This window comes from Pecten maximus, chromosome 17, assembly GCF_902652985.1.
Source record: "Pecten maximus chromosome 17, xPecMax1.1, whole genome shotgun sequence".
In the NCBI taxonomy this organism is placed as follows: domain Eukaryota; kingdom Metazoa; phylum Mollusca; class Bivalvia; order Pectinida; family Pectinidae; genus Pecten; species Pecten maximus.
In genome coordinates this window covers 18766453-18787817 of record NC_047031.1, presented here as the reverse complement: position 1 = coordinate 18787817, position 21365 = coordinate 18766453, and the positions used below count along the sequence as shown (strand labels likewise).

At 32.2% G+C, this 21365-nt stretch overlaps 1 protein-coding gene across 34 annotated transcripts in view; it reads left to right on the top strand.

Moving 5' to 3' along the window:
* Positions 1-9616, top strand: part of LOC117315970 (location of vulva defective 1-like) — a 69424-nt gene extending 59808 nt beyond the window's left edge. For 32 of the 34 annotated variants that reach the window (XM_033870427.1, XM_033870431.1, XM_033870428.1 and 29 more), the window contains 12 exons: positions 963-1709; positions 1863-1961; positions 3658-3678; positions 4347-4367; positions 4541-4582; positions 5127-5159; positions 5719-5742; positions 6257-6280; positions 6604-6636; positions 7031-7057; positions 7290-7356; positions 8611-9616. In XM_033870427.1, coding sequence (XP_033726318.1) covers positions 963-1709; positions 1863-1961; positions 3658-3678; positions 4347-4367; positions 4541-4582; positions 5127-5159; positions 5719-5742; positions 6257-6280; positions 6604-6636; positions 7031-7057; positions 7290-7342 — 1124 coding nt within the window. In that variant the 3' untranslated portion in view covers positions 7343-7356; positions 8611-9616. The remainder of the gene's footprint in view (positions 1-962; positions 1710-1862; positions 1962-3657; positions 3679-4346; positions 4368-4540; positions 4583-5126; positions 5160-5718; positions 5743-6256; positions 6281-6603; positions 6637-7030; positions 7058-7289; positions 7357-8610) is intronic. The other 2 variants (XM_033870419.1, XM_033870415.1) reach the window with 2 other exon arrangements.
* Positions 9617-21365: the final 11749 nt, after the last annotated feature.

Here is a 21365-nt window from a genome sequence, read left to right as displayed (position 1 = left end):
CTTGACGTATATTTATATATTTATGCGACATAAGTGGGCAGATTTTTTTTATATTCATCTTGCTGCCATATCGACCATAACATTAAAACCACTGTTCATTGCTTAAATAATATTCTCATATAACTTTGATTTGGCTTAGTAATGTTTAACGTTCTATCAACTGCTAAAGTCATGAATAATTATAGAAATAAATAAAATAACGAAATATTTTAATGATGAACAGTTCTATCGAGAATTACTTCCTTTTTATTGATTTGATTAAGTCTGCCTCGGGACTTATGTATTGATAAAGGGTTTCTGTATTTGTGTTTATTTCATACATTCGTGTACACTTGACAGAATTTAGAGTGTCGTCTTGATTAAGATGACTTACTTTACGCTAGATAATCAGATTTAAACAATGTAGTTTTGGGAGATCGCGTAAGATTTCCCCTATGGTTTTAAGCGTATTTTATGCCATTATTTATACACTTTTTATTTTGGAATATAAATGTTACTAGACTAAGAGTATGACATTCATTGTTGTCGTTATCAAATATCATATTGCCTCGTTTAATTATGTGTGCAGTTATAATCAATACTATGCATTAAATTCCTCGTAAATATGTTAAACGTATACATGTATTTCTCAACACTGAATTCCAAGACTGAAGACAATTCAAATTATACCCGCAATGTTTTAAAGATATAAAAATAGCATTTAGAGTTGATAATCTAGCGCTTAATTTATAGTTATCTACAGTAAGGCACCTGACAATACATTTAGCAACTATCTACAGCATCTCGTGAAATTGAACGTTTAAATAATCATCTCACTATGATAATAATTCCTGTAGATACAATACTTGTTTTCTACTAAGGCGCTAAATGCCAAGTTCTCTTTCATTCACTCCTCATATAAAAATTGTAGCATTGTATTTTTCCTAACGTACTTAAATATATTTTTATTATAATGTATAAAGGAGCATTAACTGGATCAAGCTCTGACATGATGCAGATGCTTACAACATTTATGGGACAAAACAACGTATCTGCAGAAGTGATGCTACAATTGCTGCTCAAAGTGTCGCAGGAACCACCGACAACTGCACCGCCTCCAGCAGTGACACCCGCTAGCCATCAAGTCTGGCCAGCAATTACCCCTGCCGTATTACCTGCACCTACACCTAGTATACTTCCAGCACATGTACCAACTGTTCTTCCTACCCCGCGCTCGCCTTCACATTTCACACACCAGCCTGCACCTACCCCATACGTTCCTCCACAGCTACCAACAAGTAACTTCAATCCAACACCTAGTACAGGACTCAGTGGTTTCGGCGCAATGTTTGCACTCAGCGGTCTCGGAGGAGGGTTCGGTAGTGGACAATTACCGGGTAGTACAACTGGACTAGATGCTGGTATGGGCTCAATGGCTGCCGTGCTAGGTTCTATGGGTAGCGCTATGGGAGGTTCTATGGGAGGTCCTATGGGAGGTCCTATGGGAGGTTCTATGGCAGGATCTATGGGAGGTTCTATGGGAGGTTTAAGTGGCGACCTGGCTGCTCTCAGTGCCCTTGGATTAACTGGACTGGGTGGATCCACTAGCGGATTCCCATCATCCGCCATGACCACGGCAAACGAAATGGCTAGTCTTGCATCACTAGCAACCGCGGCTGCAGCAGCTTCACCGGCGAAACCACCCCCTGCGGTAACAAATCCATTGACACGTGAGTACTTTTTAACACAGAATTGGATTTGTTCTTACACCGTCAGTCTGCTACGGAGACCTACTTTACATACACGCAATTCTTTCCTCATTTAAACAAGGTTTGTGTAAATAAATGCACGACAAATCTAATATCTACTACATCTTTGTTTAGTTTCCACGATGATGGGGAACGCTGTAAACCGCATACCAGCTACTCTTGACGACACTGCCGCCATGGCTAAGCTAACCCCGTCACAAATGATAACAAAAAGTGAGTATGTTTTGAACTGTGTTGACAATAATTGGTGATTAGTAATTTGATAGTAAGCGAAGATAATTTTTTTTTTGTAACTTTCGGGAACGTGTTAATCAGTTGAACTTAATAACAAGAGGCCCATGGCTCACCTGGTTGGATTAGACCAAATGTCAAAATAATGTGTAATTTGTAAAGCTCTAACAATGCTATATATGGTTATAGTGTGGGAATCCGAACTACTTTAAAGATTAATGAAGTCAAGACACTCTAAGGTCTGAAAGACCTCAAGAAATGTTTATAGAACATGCATTCATCACTTTATGACTAGTAGCGATTTAAAGGAATTACCTCTATTTCACCTATTGCGCCCCTTTGGCCCCTCGGGGGTCAGAATCTCCGTTTATGCAAAATCTGTTCCCCTTTCCCCAAGGATGTTTCGGACCATATTGGGTTCAAATCCATTCATAACTTAATAACTAGTAGCGATTTAGAGGAATTACCTCTATTTCCCCTATTAGGCCCCACCCCTTTGGCCCCTCGGGGGTCAGTCACCATTATGCAAAATCTGTTCTCCTTCCCCCAAGGATGTTTCTGACCAAATTGGGTTCAAATCCATTCATAACTTAATAACTAGTAGCGATTTAGAGGAATTACCTCTATTTCACCTATTGGGCCCCGCCCCTTTGGCCCCTTCGGGGTCAAAGGCACCATTTATGCAAATCTGTTCCCCTTTCCCCAAGGATGTTTCTGACTAAATTGGGTTCAAATTCATTCGTAACTGTATGACTAGTAGCGATTTAAAGGTATTACCTCTATTTCCCCTATTGGGCGGGGCCCCTTTGGCCCCTTTGGGGTCAGAGTCTCCATTTATGCAAAATCTGTTCTACTTCCCGCAAGGATGTTTCGGACCAAATTGGGTTCAAATCCATTCATAACTTAATAACTAGTAGCGATTTAGAGGAATTACCTCTATTTCACCTATTGGGCCCCGCCCCTTTGGCCCCTTTGGGGTCAGAGCCACCATTTATGCAAAATCTGTTCCCCTTTCCCCAAGGATGTTTCTGACTAAATTGGGTTTAAATTCATTCCTAACTGTATGACTAGTAGCGATTTAAAGGTATTACCTCTATTTCCCCTATTGGGCCCCGCCCCTTTGGCCCCTCGGGGGTCAGATTCACCATTTATGCAAAAAAATCTGTTCCCATTCTGCCAAGGATGTTTCTGGCCAAATTTGGTCAAAATCCAATAAGAACTTTTTGACTAGTAGCGATTTGAAGCAAATGTAGACGGACGGACGGACGGACGACGGACGCCGCGCCATGGCATAAGCTCACCGGACCTTCGGTCCAGGTGAGCTAAAAAGGAAACATGAATTTGAAAACGCACTAAATAAATTCAATAGAGCACGGTAAAATTATAATTACGTAGAACGACAGTGAAATGCATAATTTACCTATGACGTCACCATATTGTTCCGTTAGTAACATCCTGCTCAAACCTATTTTCATTTGTTCATGGGCCATGTGTTATATTGAACACTATTGCAATGTAAATGTCCTCAGTTATTTAGGAACGGGTAATAAAGCTTAACTTTGAGGTCAATCTCCTTTATTTGTCATGTAAATTGATTTGCAAATTTTTATTTATATTAATACATTTATAATTGAACGATAAAGATGTAGTTTTAATTTATTTCCATCTTCTATTGCAGTGGCTCAGTATCAACAAATGGGTAAGTTTGAGTATTTTGATATTATCTTCTGCAGGGTGGGGTGTGCTGGTGGGTGTCTTCGGCAGTATGCTTCAGTGAGGTAGCACTATAAATCGGCAAAAGTTCCGGCCTATCATAAGGAGACTTAACACGAACTTACCGCAGCCTCCCAAAACACACATACGCACTCAAAACACGCATGCATGTCGCACGCACGGGAGGCCGTCCTTAAATGACCTTAGCTGTTAATAGAACATTAAACAAAATAAACCAAACCAAACTGCAGGGTGACTTGCGTATTTTGACAATGAAACAAACTCAAGACATGTCGTATATAACGATGCGAAATATATTTAAGTTGTAATTGGTTTAGAGGAAGTAAAATATGGAGTGATAACTTCATCACGTCACAAAAGCAAAGGGCCTGTGAGAAATATATTGATTTGTTTATAAATAATTATCATAATTCCTTTTCGTTAAAAATTTGCAACAAGCTTGATAATGATTAAGGGAAATCTGTCGCGAACGTACATTTATGAATGTCGTCCCAGTATTGGGTTTAGATTAAATAGATTAAAGGTGTTTGGAAGTTATTCGGAGACGTAGTGATAACACGACTGGCATTCATTACTTTGATAAATCATACTTATATAATTATATTAATCATGTTTTATTTTCTCTCCAAACAGGTCTTACACGAGATATACTTTGTAAGTAAACTCTCCATAATATAGAACGTGTATACAGAGGAAAAGAATACTATTTTATTTAAAAAAAGTGTATCAAGTATTCATAAGTGAATAAGATGGCATTTATAAAACTCAGCATTGAAAATCACATTAGATACAATGGCATTGTTTAATTTTCTTCTGTATCATTTCAGCTGATATAATGGATGTGCCAGCTCATATGCGAACCCGTACAGGTATGTACATTTTGTATTTGTCATTTTAGTCTGTGATTATCATCAAGCAAGTACAGGCAGGCGTTTGATAACCAGCTCCATTTTCCTTACTATTTGTATAGTAAACAGTACAGGAAATAGTTTGTATCTAAATATAATATATAGAGTTTATTAAAGTTTAAACGAGTTCCGTAATTGATATTCATGAACGTTGATGTGAGTGGCATATCTTTGTATTCATACGGCAGAGCCGCAAGTGTAATATTCTATTTATCTGTTAATTAATGAGACTATGAGTATAACTTAATTCATATCCAAGAAAGGCGGCTTTCTGCTCGAACGGTAGGATTTACCTCTACAGTGCGTACTACGTCATACATGTAGTGAATCGTCCGAAGTTATTTAATGTATCTTGTGATATGTTCCGTAACATAGCTGTATGACATGTATATGGTAAAAGTTATGTGATAATCATTTTTAAGCATAGTCCATGCATGCGAGGTAACATCAGTATTTATTATTTTGATATCATTATTTTGATGTTGATACATTTGTTGTGTTACAGGAGATCCCATTATTTTGCCACCAAAAGTTGAAGGTCAGTATTCTTTTCAGTGTCGCCTATACCTTAATGCAAATATGATTAAAGTTTTACATGCAAATATGATAAAAAATACAGAACATTTGAATTGTGTGAATGCAATTAAAAATATGTTAAACAAGTTAAATAATTGGTAACTAGAATCCATGCGGGCGTCATATCATGATCAGTATACATTCGTGTTAGGCATGCGAAATATACCCAAACACCTTGCTCTGCTCATTGGCAAACACACACAAAAGCATGGTTTATCTAAAAAAGATTATTTGTTTAATCAAAATGATGGTTTTCCTTATGTTTTAAATTATGTAGATATCAAATTATGTAATGAGCTATATAAATTGCCTTGACTTCACTATAAATTCATTATTCGCCTTGTATGTGTATTTTTATTGAATCGTGATCATTGGTGTTATTCGCAAATGTACCTTCCATAAACTGCTCAGAAGTTGCCTGTAAGGTGTTCTGAAGGATAAGTGTTATTTATCTACATTAAATTTCTATATTTGTCGTTATCAATGATAAATGTGTTTATTTTATTCCGTTTATGTTACAGCTAAGGCAATCATGTTGCGGTCACGTACGTATCAAACATATTTTTTATTTATATTTTTTATTTATAATTATATAATCATCTAATTTCAACATTGTTTTACTAAAAAAAAAACATTGAAAAAAGGCAGAGGCAGCGCTTACATAAGCCCCCTCATTATATCTCTGGTGTGATAATTTATCTTAAAAAAAAAACCCCAAAAAAACAAAAACAATACATATGAGTGCCTCTGCAGTGTAATGTTTTAATTACAAAATTTGGCTAGAGCTAGCCCTTATCCTAATCCTAACGATATAGCTTAACATTGCTTTTGGGTATAGATACTCTTGTTACGCGTTTGGTTTTTTAATGTTCAGAATTAGATTCGCTTAGGGCCAAAAACATTAGAGAAAGAAAAAAAAACCTGAAACTGAAGTAATATCATATTTAAAATTTAAAAAAAAGTGTCCATAATAAAAATTAGATAAATATGTTCCCGTGATATTTGGTTTTTTTTGTTTCTTTTTGTTATATATTTAATTCTATTATACGTTTGTTGTAGTTGGGAGAACGCCGGACCAAATAGGTATGTAGCTGAAATTGACAAATATATACTACACGAACTATTTTCGTATATTTACATATTTTATGCTAATAATTCTTCAATTTAGTTATCTTACACTTATTTTTGTGATGCACGCGGAAAGTGTTTCAATTTTACTCGTGCTGCATTTATTATTATATATACATTATCTTGTTATTTCCCAAGTGTTCTTAAATTAGACTTTTAATTATAATAAAATTTGAATTGAATTTAATTGTATTGATAATTACATTGAGTAGTTAGCAAACAAATAAATTACGTACGATATACAAACGTAGTAATATATGCACGTGTTATGATTCCAGCTGACGTATTAGGGGACATGGTAGCGGCGGCAAGTAAGTGTAACGACGTTTCTGTTGAAGTACTGCCGTCAGTTGAGTACAAATGGTCTACTCACATTACTGCACATCTTAATTCAAATATCATAATTTCTTTGATCCAGGAAATCGCATTTCATCAAAATGAAACATGAACCAGTGTTTGTAAAGTAGAGGTAAAAACACATTATCTAAATCACGGTTCGCCTTGGCACGGTAACATTTGTAAATGTGAGGGTGGCCAGATAGGCAGTGTTATTAATTAGACCATGTGTTTGACCGATATATTATATTCGGTGATAAATTTAGATTTCCTACGGATATCCGAAGATGTTCATTGATTTAGTATCGTTTAACGGCGTACATCAACAGTTATTGTTACTATAATCTATACTCTTATTGATATTTTCAGCATCACCAACGGCTATGAGGATGAAAGGTACTTTATAATATAACCTTTTTGAATAAAATTTTAAAAAGAATTTTTTGCTTAAAAAATTGAATCGTAATTTTACATAACGGATAAAAACATTACGGTATTATTTTTATATTGAATTGTCGTTTATGATAAAGTAACTGACAGTTAAACATCAAGTGAAACACTGATTGATCATTTATACATTTACATCCCACCGTGAAATACTCTTAAGTGTACATTACTTTTCCTCCAGCTATGCAATCCGCTGTGATGTTAGGCCGAACAGGTCAGTTTAGTCAGTTGTGATGTTAGACCAAAAGGTAAGCTTAATCTTCTCTGATGTTAGGCCAGAGAGTCAAGTTCAATCTGCTGTGATGTTAGAACAAAGAGGCAATCTCGTATCGCTATGAATCAATAAAGGGGCATTAGCGAATAGTACTTTTGCATAGAATTGTTAAATTACACCCAATCAGAGTCATATGATCACTAATTTCAGGAATAATAGTTAATGTCAATTTTATACCTATTCAAGGGTTCCAACTTAAAATAAACTTTCGAGTTATAAATACAGTTTCGTTAACATATTGGTATTTACAATGAAGTGTCTGATTAAAGAAATAATGAAATGCCTTGTTTTGCCAAAATTTAACATAGATTGAAATATTCAAAATACTGTACTTAAATACTTACACCCCTATTATCATTATGTTCACAACCATGATTTTGTTATTAAATTACAACCGTTTACCTTTCTTGAAGTTAATCAATTTGTAAATAATGATTGCAAATCTTTCAACAATAACCCGTCGCAAATTTTGAACTATCTGAAATCTATTGGTCTGGATCACAAGATTTGAGTAACCATATCCACTTTTGTTTATTTTAAACTACCCGTGAGTGTATCAGTATATATTTACAGGTTCCGTTTGTTTGATGTCGTTTCGCATATTGCTAATTTTGCTCATAATTGTTACTCAACATTTGTTAACCCTTTTGACATTGATAGCGTTGCAGGGTCGAGTAGAACTTGTCTACCACAATGCAAAGTTGTATTCCACTCCCGGGCCATTGCATATCTGTTGGACATATTTGTTATATCATTCACTAGTGAAATATAACCTCCCGGTCTTTCGATTGGTCAAGAATTTGAACTTTGTCCCGAACTGCAACTGCTATTAACGTCATAAATAATCGAATGACGTCACATCACCGGGTCTTGCACACTATATTGCATACGCGAAATTTGACTAGGCCAGGTTCCCCTTTGATTCTAGCCCTTATCATTGTGGTAGAAAGTGATCCACGGACTCGGGATTGTTTGCATATGGCATTTATTTCAAACTCGTAAGATGTTTTCTAAAATCTCGTATCCTATGTAACTTAAAACAATAACTAACACGGCTGAAATAAATTCCATATCCAACAACTACTCGTTGTGCAACCTCTATAAGTATCTAACAAATGTGACACATTGTCAAATGGCAAAATATGTTAATTATCCGTTTATGTTAATGTAATCCATATCAACCATGCTTTTACAATAAAAATACATCAAATGCAATCTTATTTTTTAGGCTGATCATCTGTCATCGAAATATTCCATAAACATTTAACGAAAGTGTCGAAAATGTGTGACAAAGCGAGATTGGTGTGAAAGATATACTGGATTACACGCCGTACTGAGTGCTAACCAACTAGACGGACGTGGACAGTACTTGTATATCTTTGTCACACCACTAGGTGACCCTAGGTTAAGTTTTGCCATACCTTATGGTATGGTCCTACACGGTGTAATGTTTTTACAGTATTCACTTCATTAGCTAGGTTAATTGATAAATTGTCAAATATCCTATTTAACATAATTTTGTTTGATGCTTGTCTAGTCGTGAATATGCCCCTGATGTCTTAGCGTACTGCAACATGTCAAAAATTAGATTATATTTCTACGGCCTTAGTTAGCGAAGTTTGTTCTATGTTACTATAATTGATTAAGAGAGAATTCGCATTACAGTTGATGGAAATAATAAATTGTTTCTATGACACTGTTCAAAGTACTCGATTTATAAGATATGTTTTTATGGTACTTCGTTGATGTGTTTCTCGGTTTATGAAAAATGTTTGCGCAAAGTTTGAATACAAGCTTACTGTAGATTTGACGATTATCTAGGTATATTTTATCAAGGAGAATTAAATGTCTACTGATTTTCATGTCCATTTTTGTGCAAATCGAATTGTATGAAGTGACACAAACCTATCAATATAATAAGAAATGTGTTACTAGACACTTTTATAAATCCTCAATTCAATAAATTGTTTGATACCTGTTAATGTGTAGTGATGTACATAATAAATAAAACAAAATATATCAACACCAATCAATTAATTACTAAACGAATCAATTAAGAACAATTTCACGGAAATATTTAACTGAAATCGATCAAACAGCTGTCTTATCTAGTTCATCGCATGTAGGTTAGGAGAGTGAATTGTAATAGAGAATTACCATACTATGTTTAGTTAAGATTGAATGACAAATACGACGAGATTATTTTATATAAAAATAAAATGGTTTTACATATTTCACAGCGTTTTGTTTTACGTACTAACCATCTCAAGTATACATCTCTCACTGAACGTCAGTTGAAGATGTTGCTAACAAATATTAATATTATATATTGTATAGAGTCTGCTTTAAAAATACTATTTTGTAAGAGGCCTATAACCCTTGACGGTCACCCGAGATGTTTAAGTCTTTAATTTTAGCATATATGACCCCTATTACATTGAATGATGTAGGTGAAGGTATCTATTTGAACAAACATGGCAGTCATTCATTCCAGAGCACTTCGGACCAAGTATAAGGTATCTGGATTCATGGTTATCGAAAAGATCATTTAAAGAATCAGGTATATTTGATCCTTGTGACCTTGACTATAGGCCAATGTCATCCACTTGAACAACCTAGGTAGCCATTCATTCCAACATACTTAAGACCAAATATCAGCATAATAATAATAATGATAATATCATATGGTATACAAAGTCTTTTAATATCAATATCGGTAAACAAAGTCTGTTAATGTTAATCTGATACGGTACAGAAATGTTGTTAATGTTGGTACAATATGGTACACAAAATCTGTTCATATCACAAGGTACACACAGTCTTATTAGGTAAACATCATATGGTACACAAAAGCTGTTAATGTTCGTATCATAAGGTACACACAGTCTTATTAGGTAAACATCATATGGTACACAAAATCTGATAATGTTCGTATCATAAGGTACACAGTCTTATTAGGTAAACATCATATGGTACACAAAATCTGTTAATGTTCATATCATAAGGTACACAGTCTTATTAGGTAAACATCATATGGTACACAAAATCTGTTAATGTTTATATCATAAGGTACACACAGTCTTATTAGGTAAACATCATACGGTACACAAAAGCTGTTAATGTTCACAACATAAGGTACACACAGTCTTATTAGGTAAACATTATATGGTACACAAAATCTGTTAATGTTCATATCATAAGGTATACACAGTCTTATTAGGTAAACATTATATGGTACACAAAATCTGTTAATGTTCATATCATAAGTTACACACAGTCTTATTAGGTAAACATCATATGGTACACAAAATCTGTTAATGTTTATATCATACAGTACACAGTCTTATTAGGTAAACATCATACGGTACACAAAAGCTGTTAATGTTCATATCATAAGGTACACACAGTCTTATTAGGTAAACATTATATGGTACACAAAATCTGTTAATGTTCATATCATAAGGTATACACAGTCTTATTAGGTAAACATTATATGGTACACAAAATCTGTTAATGTTCATATCATAAGTTACACACAGTCTTATTAGGTAAACATCATATGGTACACAAAATCTGTTAATGTTTATATCATACAGTACACAGTCTTATTAGGTAAACATCATATGGTACACAAAATCTGTTAATGTTTATATCATACATTACACACAGTCGTATTAGGTAAACATCATATGGTACACAAAGTCTGTTAATGTTCATATCATACAGTACACAGTCTTATTAGGTAAACATCATATGGTACACAAAGTCTGTTAATGTTCATATCATACAGTACACAGTCTTATTAGGTAAACATCATATGGTACACAAAGTCTGTTAATGTTCATATCATACAGTACACAGTCTTATTAGGTAAACATCATATGGTACAAAAAATATGTTAATGTTCATATCATTACACAGTCTTATTAGGTAAACATCATATGGTACACAAAATCTGTTAATGTTCATATCATAAGGTACACAGTCTTATTAGGTAGACATCATATGGTACACAAAAGCTGTAAATGTTTATATCATAAGGTACAACGTCTTATTAGGTAAACATCATACGGTACACAAAATCTGTTAATGTTCATATCATACAGTACAGTCCTATTAGATAAACATCATATGGTACACAAAATCTGTTAATGTTTATATCATAAGGTACACACAGTCTTATTAGGTAAACATCATATGGTACACAAAATCTGTTAATGTTCATATCATAAGGTACACAGTCTTATTAGGTAAACATCATATGGTACACAAAATCTGTTAATGTTTATATCATAAGGTACACAGTCTTATTAGGTAAACATCATATGGTACACAAAATCTGTTAATGTTCATATCATACAGTACACAGTCTTATTAGGTAAACATCATATGGTACACAAAAGCTGTTAATGTTCGTATCATACAGTACACAGTCTTATTAGGTAAACATCATATGGTACACAAAATCTGTTAATGTTCATATCATACAGTACACAGTCTTATTAGGTAAACATCATATGGAACACAAAATCTGTTAATATTCATATCATTACACAGTCTTATTAGGTAAACAACATATGGTACACAAAAGCTGTTAATGTTCGTATCATAAGGTACACAGTCTTATTAGGTAAACATCATATGGTACACAAAATCTGTTAATATTCATATCATACAGTACAGTCTTATTAGGTAAACATCATATGGTACACAAAAGCTGTTAATGTTCGTATCATAAGGTACACAGTCTTATTAGGTATACATCATATGGTACACAAAATCTGTTAATGTTCATATCATAAGTTACACAGTCTTATTAGGTAAACATCATATGGTACACAAAATCTGTTAATGTTCATATTATAAGGTACACACAGTCTTATTAGGTAAACATCATATGGTACACAAAATCTGTTAATGTTCATATCATACATTACACACAGTCGTATTAGGTAAACATCATACGGTACACAAAATCTGTTAATGTTCATATCATACAGTACACAGTCTTATTAGGTAAACATCATATGGTACACAAAATCTGTTAATGTTCATATTATAAGGTACACACAGTCTTATTAGGTAAACATCATATGGTACACAAAATCTGTTAATGTTCATATCATAAGGTACACAGTCTTATTAGGTAAACATCATACGGTACACAAAAGCTGTTAATGTTTATATCATAAGGTACACAGTCTTATTAGGTAAACATCATATGGTATACAAAATCTGTTAATGTTCATATCATACATTACACACAGTCGTATTAGGTAAACATCATACGGTACACAAAATCTGTTAATGTTCATATCATACAGTACACAGTCTTATTAGGTAAACATCATATGGTACACAAAATCTGTTAATGTTCATATCATAAGGTACACACAGTCTTATTAGGTAAACATCATATGGTACACAAAATCTGTTAATGTTTATATCATACAGTACACAGTCTTATTAGGTAAACATCATATGGTACACAAAATCTGTTAATGTTTATATCATACATTACACACAGTCGTATTAGGTAAACATCATATGGTACACAAAGTCTGTTAATGTTCATATCATACAGTACACAGTCTTATTAGGTAAACATCATATGGTACACAAAGTCTGTTAATGTTCATATCATACAGTACACAGTCTTATTAGGTAAACAGCATATGGTACACAAAGTCTGTTAATGTTCATATCATACAGTACACAGTCTTATTAGGTAAACATCATATGGTACAAAAAATATGTTAATGTTCATATCATTACACAGTCTTATTAGGTAAACATCATATGGTACACAAAATCTGTTAATGTTCATATCATAAGGTACACAGTCTTATTAGGTAGACATCATATGGTACACAAAAGCTGTAAATGTTTATATCATAAGGTACAACGTCTTATTAGGTAAACATCATACGGTACACAAAATCTGTTAATGTTCATATCATACAGTACAGTCTTATTAGATAAACATCATATGGTACACAAAATCTGTTAATGTTTATATCATAAGGTACACACAGTCTTATTAGGTAAACATCATATGGTACACAAAATCTGTTAATGTTCATATCATAAGGTACACAGTCTTATTAGGTAAACATCATATGGTACACAAAATCTGTTAATGTTTATATCATAAGGTACACAGTCTTATTAGGTAAACATCATATGGTACACAAAATCTGTTAATGTTCATATCATAAGTTACACAGTCTTATTAGGTAAACATCATATGGTAGACAAAATCTGTTAATGTTCATATCATACAGTACACAGTCTTATTAGGTAAACATCATATGGTACACAAAATCTGTTAATGTTCATATCATACAGTACACAGTCTTATTAGGTAAACATCATATGGTACACAAAATCTGTTAATATTCATATCATACAGTACACAGTCTTATTAGGTAAACATCATATGGTACACAAAAGCTGTTAATGTTCGTATCATACAGTACACAGTCTTATTAGGTAAACATCATATGGTACACAAAATCTGTTAATGTTCATATCATACAGTACACAGTCTTATTAGGTAAACATCATATGGAACACAAAATCTGTTAATATTCATATCATTACACAGTCTTATTAGGTAAACAACATATGGTACACAAAAGCTGTTAATGTTCGTATCATAAGGTACACAGTCTTATTAGGTAAACATCATATGGTACACAAAATCTGTTAATATTCATATCATACAGTACAGTCTTATTAGGTAAACATCATATGGTACACAAAAGCTGTTAATGTTCGTATCATAAGGTACACAGTCTTATTAGGTAAACATCATATGGTACACAAAAGCTGTTAATGTTCGTATCATAAGGTACACAGTCTTATTAGGTATACATCATATGGTACACAAAATCTGTTAATGTTCATATCATAAGTTACACAGTCTTATTAGGTAAACATCATATGGTACACAAAATCTGTTAATGTTCATATTATAAGGTACACACAGTCTTATTAGGTAAACATCATATGGTACACAAAATCTGTTAATGTTCATATCATACATTACACACAGTCGTATTAGGTAAACATCATACGGTACACAAAATCTGTTAATGTTCATATCATACAGTACACAGTCTTATTAGGTAAACATCATATGGTACACAAAATCTGTTAATGTTCATATTATAAGGTACACACAGTCTTATTAGGTAAACATCATATGGTACACAAAATCTGTTAATGTTCATATCATAAGGTACACAGTCTTATTAGGTAAACATCATACGGTACACAAAAGCTGTTAATGTTTATATCATAAGGTACACAGTCTTATTAGGTAAACATCATATGGTATACAAAATCTGTTAATGTTCATATCATACATTACACACAGTCGTATTAGGTAAACATCATACGGTACACAAAATCTGTTAATGTTCATATCATACAGTACACAGTCTTATTAGGTAAACATCATATGGTACACAAAATCTGTTAATGTTCATATCATAAGGTACACAGTCTTATTAGGTAAACATCATATGGTACACAAAAGCTGTTAATGTTTATATCATAAGGTACACAGTCTTATTAGGTAAACATCATACGGTACACAAAAGCTGTTAATGTTCATATCATACATTACACAGTCTTATTAGGTAAACATCATATGGTACACAAAATCTGTTAATGTTCATATCATAAGGTACACACAGTCTTATTAGGTAAATATCATATGGTACACAAAAGCTGTTAATGTTCATATCATAAGGTACACAGTCTTATTAGGTAAACATCATATGGTACACAAAATCTGTTAATGTTCATATCATACATTACACAGTCTTATTAAGCATCATATGGTACACAAAATCTGTTAATGTTCATATCATACATTACACAGTATTATTAGGTAAACATCATATGGTACACAAAATCTGTTAATGTTCATATCATTACACAGTCTTATTAGGGAAACATCATATGGTACACAAAATCTGTTAATGTTCATATCATAATGTACACAGTCTTATTAGGTAAACATCATATGGTACACAAAATCTGTTAATGTTCATATCATTACACATTCTTATTAGGTAAACATCATATGGTACACAAAAGCTGTTAATGTTCATATCATAAGGTACACACAATCTTATTAGGTAAACATCATATGGTACACAAAATCTGTTAATGTTCATATCATAAGGTACACAGTCTTATTAGGTAAACATCATACGGTACACAAAATCTGTTAATGTTCATATCATAAGGTACACACAGTCTTATTAGGTAAACATCATATGGTACACAAAATCTGTTAATATTCATATCATTACACAGTCTTATTAGGTAAACATCATATGGTACACAAAAGCTGTTAATGTTCGTATCATAAGATACACAGTCTTATTAGGTAAACATCATATGGTACACAAAAGCTGTTAATGTTCGTATCATAAGGTACACAGTCTTATTAGGTAAACATCATATGGTACACAAAATCTGTTAATGTTCATATCATAAGTTACACAGTCTTATTAGGTAAACATCATATGGTACACAAAATCTGTTAATGTTCATATTATAAGGTACACACAGTCTTATTAGGTAAACATCATATGGTACACAAAATCTGTTAATGTTCATATCATACATTACACACAGTCGTATTAGGTAAACATCATACGGTACACAAAATCTGTTAATGTTCATATCTTACAGTACACAGTCTTATTAGGTAAACATCATATGGTACACAAAATCTGTTAATGTTCATATCACAAGGTACACACAGTCTTATTAGGTAACATCATATGGTACACAAAATCTGTTAATGTTCATATCATAAGGTACACAGTCTTATTAGGTATACATCATATGGTACACAAAATCTGTTAATGTTCATATCATAAGTTACACAGTCTTATTAGGTAAACATCATATGGTACACAAAATCTGTTAATGTTCATATTATAAGGTACACACAGTCTTATTAGGTAAACATCATATGGTACACAAAATCTGTTAATGTTCATATCATACATTACACACAGTCGTATTAGGTTAACATCATACGGTACACAAAATCTGTTAATGTTCATATCATACAGTACACAGTCTTATTAGGTAAACATCATATGGTACACAAAATCTGTTAATGTTCATATTATAAGGTACACACAGTCTTATTAGGTAAACATCATATGGTACACAAAATCTGTTAATGTTCATATCATAAGGTACACAGTCTTATTAGGTAAACATCATACGGTACACAAAAGCTGTTAATGTTTATATCATAAGGTACACAGTCTTATTAGGTAAACATCATATGGTATACAAAATCTGTTAATGTTCATATCATACATTACACACAGTCGTATTAGGTAAACATCATACGGTACACAAAATCTGTTAATGTTCATATCATACAGTACACAGTCTTATTAGGTAAACATCATATGGTACACAAAATCTGTTAATGTTCATATCATAAGGTACACACAGTCTTATTAGGTAAACATCATATGGTACACAAAATCTGTTAATGTTTATATCATACAGTACACAGTCTTATTAGGTAAACATCATATGGTACACAAAATCTGTTAATGTTTATATCATACATTACACACAGTCGTATTAGGTAAACATCATATGGTACACAAAGTCTGTTAATGTTCATATCATACAGTACACAGTCTTATTAGGTAAACATCATATGGTACACAAAGTCTGTTAATGTTCATATCATACAGTACACAGTCTTATTAGGTAAACATCATATGGTACACAAAGTCTGTTAATGTTCATATCATACAGTACACAGTCTTATTAGGTAAACAGCATATGGTACACAAAGTCTGTTAATGTTCATATCATACAGTACACAGTCTTATTAGGTAAACATCATATGGTACAAAAAATATGTTAATGTTCATATCATTACACAGTCTTATTAGGTAAACATCATATGGTACACAAAATCTGTTAATGTTCATATCATAAGGTACACAGTCTTATTAGGTAGACATCATATGGTACACAAAAGCTGTAAATGTTTATATCATAAGGTACAACGTCTTATTAGGTAAACATCATACGGTACACAAAATCTGTTAATGTTCATATCATACAGTACAGTCTTATTAGATAAACATCATATGGTACACAAAATCTGTTAATGTTTATATCATAAGGTACACACAGTCTTATTAGGTAAACATCATATGGTACACAAAATCTGTTAATGTTCATATCATAAGGTACACAGTCTTATTAGGTAAACATCATATGGTACACAAAATCTGTTAATGTTTATATCATAAGGTACACAGTCTTATTAGGTAAACATCATATGGTACACAAAATCTGTTAATGTTCATATCATAAGTTACACAGTCTTATTAGGTAAACATCATATGGTAGACAAAATCTGTTAATGTTCATATCATACAGTACACAGTCTTATTAGGTAAACATCATATGGTACACAAAATCTGTTCATGTTCATATCATACAGTACACAGTCTTATTAGGTAAACATCATATGGTACACAAAATCTGTTAATATTCATATCATACAGTACACAGTCTTATTAGGTAAACATCATATTGTACACAAAATCTGTTAATATTCATATCATTACACAGTCTTATTAGGTAAACATCATATGGTACACAAAAGCTGTTAATGTTCGTATCATACAGTACACAGTCTTATTAGGTAAACATCATATGGTACACAAAATCTGTTAATGTTCATATCATACAGTACACAGTCTTATTAGGTAAACATCATATGGAACACAAAATCTGTTAATATTCATATCATTACACAGTCTTATTAGGTAAACAACATACGGTACACAAAAGCTGTTAATGTTTATATCATAAGGTACACAGTCTTATTAGGTAAACATCATATGGTACACAAAATCTGTTAATGTTTATATCATACATTACACACAGTCGTATTAGGTAAACATCATACGGTACACAAAATCTGTTAATGTTCATATCATACAGTACACAGTCTTATTAGGTAAACATCATATGGTACACAAAATCTGTTAATGTTCATATCATAAGGTACACAGTCTTATTAGGTAAACATCATATGGTACACAAAAGCTGTTAATGTTTATATCATAAGGTACACAGTCTTATTAGGTAAACATCATACGGTACACAAAAGCTGTTAATGTTCATATCATACATTACACAGTCTTATTAGGTAAACATCATATGGTACACAAAATCTGTTAATGTTCATATGATAAGGTACACACAGTCTTATTAGGTAAATATCATATGGTACACAAAAGCTGTTAATGTTCATATCATAAGGTACACAGTCTTATTAGGTAAACATCATATGGTACACAAAATCTGTTAATGTTGATATCATACATTACACAGTCTTATTAGGTAAACATCATATGGTACACAAAATCTGTTAATGTTCATATCATACATTACACAGTATTATTAGGTAAACATCATATGGTACACAAAATCTGTTAATGTTCATATCATTACACAGTCTTATTAGGGAAACATCATATGGTACACAAAATCTGTTAATGTTCATATCATAATGTACACAGTCTTATTAGGTAAACATCATATGGTACACAAAATCTGTTAATGTTCATATCATTACACATTCTTATTAGGTAAACATCATATGGTACACAAAAGCTGTTAATGTTCATATCATAAGGTACACACAATCTTATTAGGTAAACATCATATGGTACACAAAATCTGTTAATGTTCATATCATAAGGTACAGTCTTATTAGGTAAACATCATACGGTACACAAAATCTGTTAATGTTCATATCATAAGGTACACACAGTCTTATTAGGTAAACATCATATGGTACACAAAATCTGTTAATATTCATATCATTACACAGTCTTATTAGGTAAACATCATATGGTACACAAAAGCTGTTAATGTTCGTATCATAAGGTACACAGTCTTATTAGGTAAACATCATATGGTACACAAAAGCTGTTAATGTTCGTATCATAAGGTACACAGTCTTATTAGGTAAACATCATATGGTACACAAAATCTGTTAATGTTCATATCATAAGTTACACAGTCTTATTAGGTAAACATCATATGGTACACAAAATCTGTTAATGTTCATATTATAAGGTACACACAGTCTTATTAGGTAAACATCATATGGTACACAAAATCTGTTAATGTTCATATCATACATTACACACAGTCGTATTAGGTAAACATCATACGGTACACAAAATCTGTTAATGTTCATATCATACAGTACACAGTCTTATTAGGTAAACATCATATGGTACACAAAATCTGTTAATGTTCATATCACAAGGTACACACAGTATTATTAGGTAACATCATATGGTACACAAAATCTGTTAATGTTCATATCATAAGGTACACAGTCTTATTAGGTAAACATCATATGGTACACAAAATCTGTTAATGTTTATATCATACATTACACACAGTCGTATTAGGTAAACATCATATGGTACACAAAGTCTGTTAATGTTCATATCATACAGTACACAGTCTTATTAGGTAAACATCATATGGTACACAAAGTCTGTTAATGTTCATATCATACAGTACACAGTCTTATTAGGTAAACAGCATATGGTACACAAAGTCTGTTAATGTTCATATCATACAGTACACAGTCTTATTAGGTAAACATCATATGGTACAAAAAATATGTTAATGTTCATATCATTACACAGTCTTATTAGGTAAACATCATATGGTACACAAAATCTGTTAATGTTCATATCATAAGGTACACAGTCTTATTAGGTAGACATCATATGGTACACAAAAGCTGTAAATGTTTATATCATAAGGTACAACGTCTTATTAGGTAAACATCATACGGTACACAAAATCTGTTAATGTTCATATCATACAGTACAGTCTTATTACATAAACATCATATGGTACACAAAATCTGTTAATGTTTATATCATAAGGTACACACAGTCTTATTAGGTAAACATCATATGGTACACAAAATCTGTTAATGTTCATATCATAAGGTACACAGTCTTATTAGGTAAACATCATATGGTACACAAAATCTGTTAATGTTTATATCATAAGGTACACAGTCTTATTAGGTAAACATCATATGGTACACAAAATCTGTTAATGTTCATATCATAAGTTACACAGTCTTATTAGGTAAACATCATATGGTAGACAAAATCTGTTAATGTTCATATCATACAGTACACAGTCTTATTAGGTAAACATCATATGGTACACAAAATCTGTTCATGTTCATATCATACAGTACACAGTCTTATTAGGTAAACATCATATGGTACACAAAATCTGTTAATATTCATATCATACAGTACACAGTCTTATTAGGTAAACATCATATTGTACACAAAATCTGTTAATATTCATATCATTACACAGTCTTATTAGGGAAACATCATATGGTACACAAAATCTGTTAATGTTCGTATCATACAGTACACAGTCTTATTAGGTAAACATCATATGGTACACAAAATCTGTTAATGTTCATATCATACAGTACACAGTCTTATTAGGTAAACATCATATGGAACACAAAATCTGTTAATATTCATATCATTACACAGTCTTATTAGGTAAACAACATACGGTACACAAAAGCTGTTAATGTTTATATCATAAGGTACACAGTCTTATTAGGTAAACATCATATGGTACACAAAATCTGTTAATGTTTATATCATACATTACACACAGTCGTATTAGGTAAACATCATACGGTACACAAAATCTGTTAATGTTCATATCATACAGTACACAGTCTTATTAGGTAAACATCATATGGTACACAAAATCTGTTAATGTTCATATCATAAGGTACACAGTCTTATTAGGTAAACATCATATGGTACACAAAAGCTGTTAATGTTTATATCATAAGGTACACAGTCTTATTAGGTAAACATCATACGG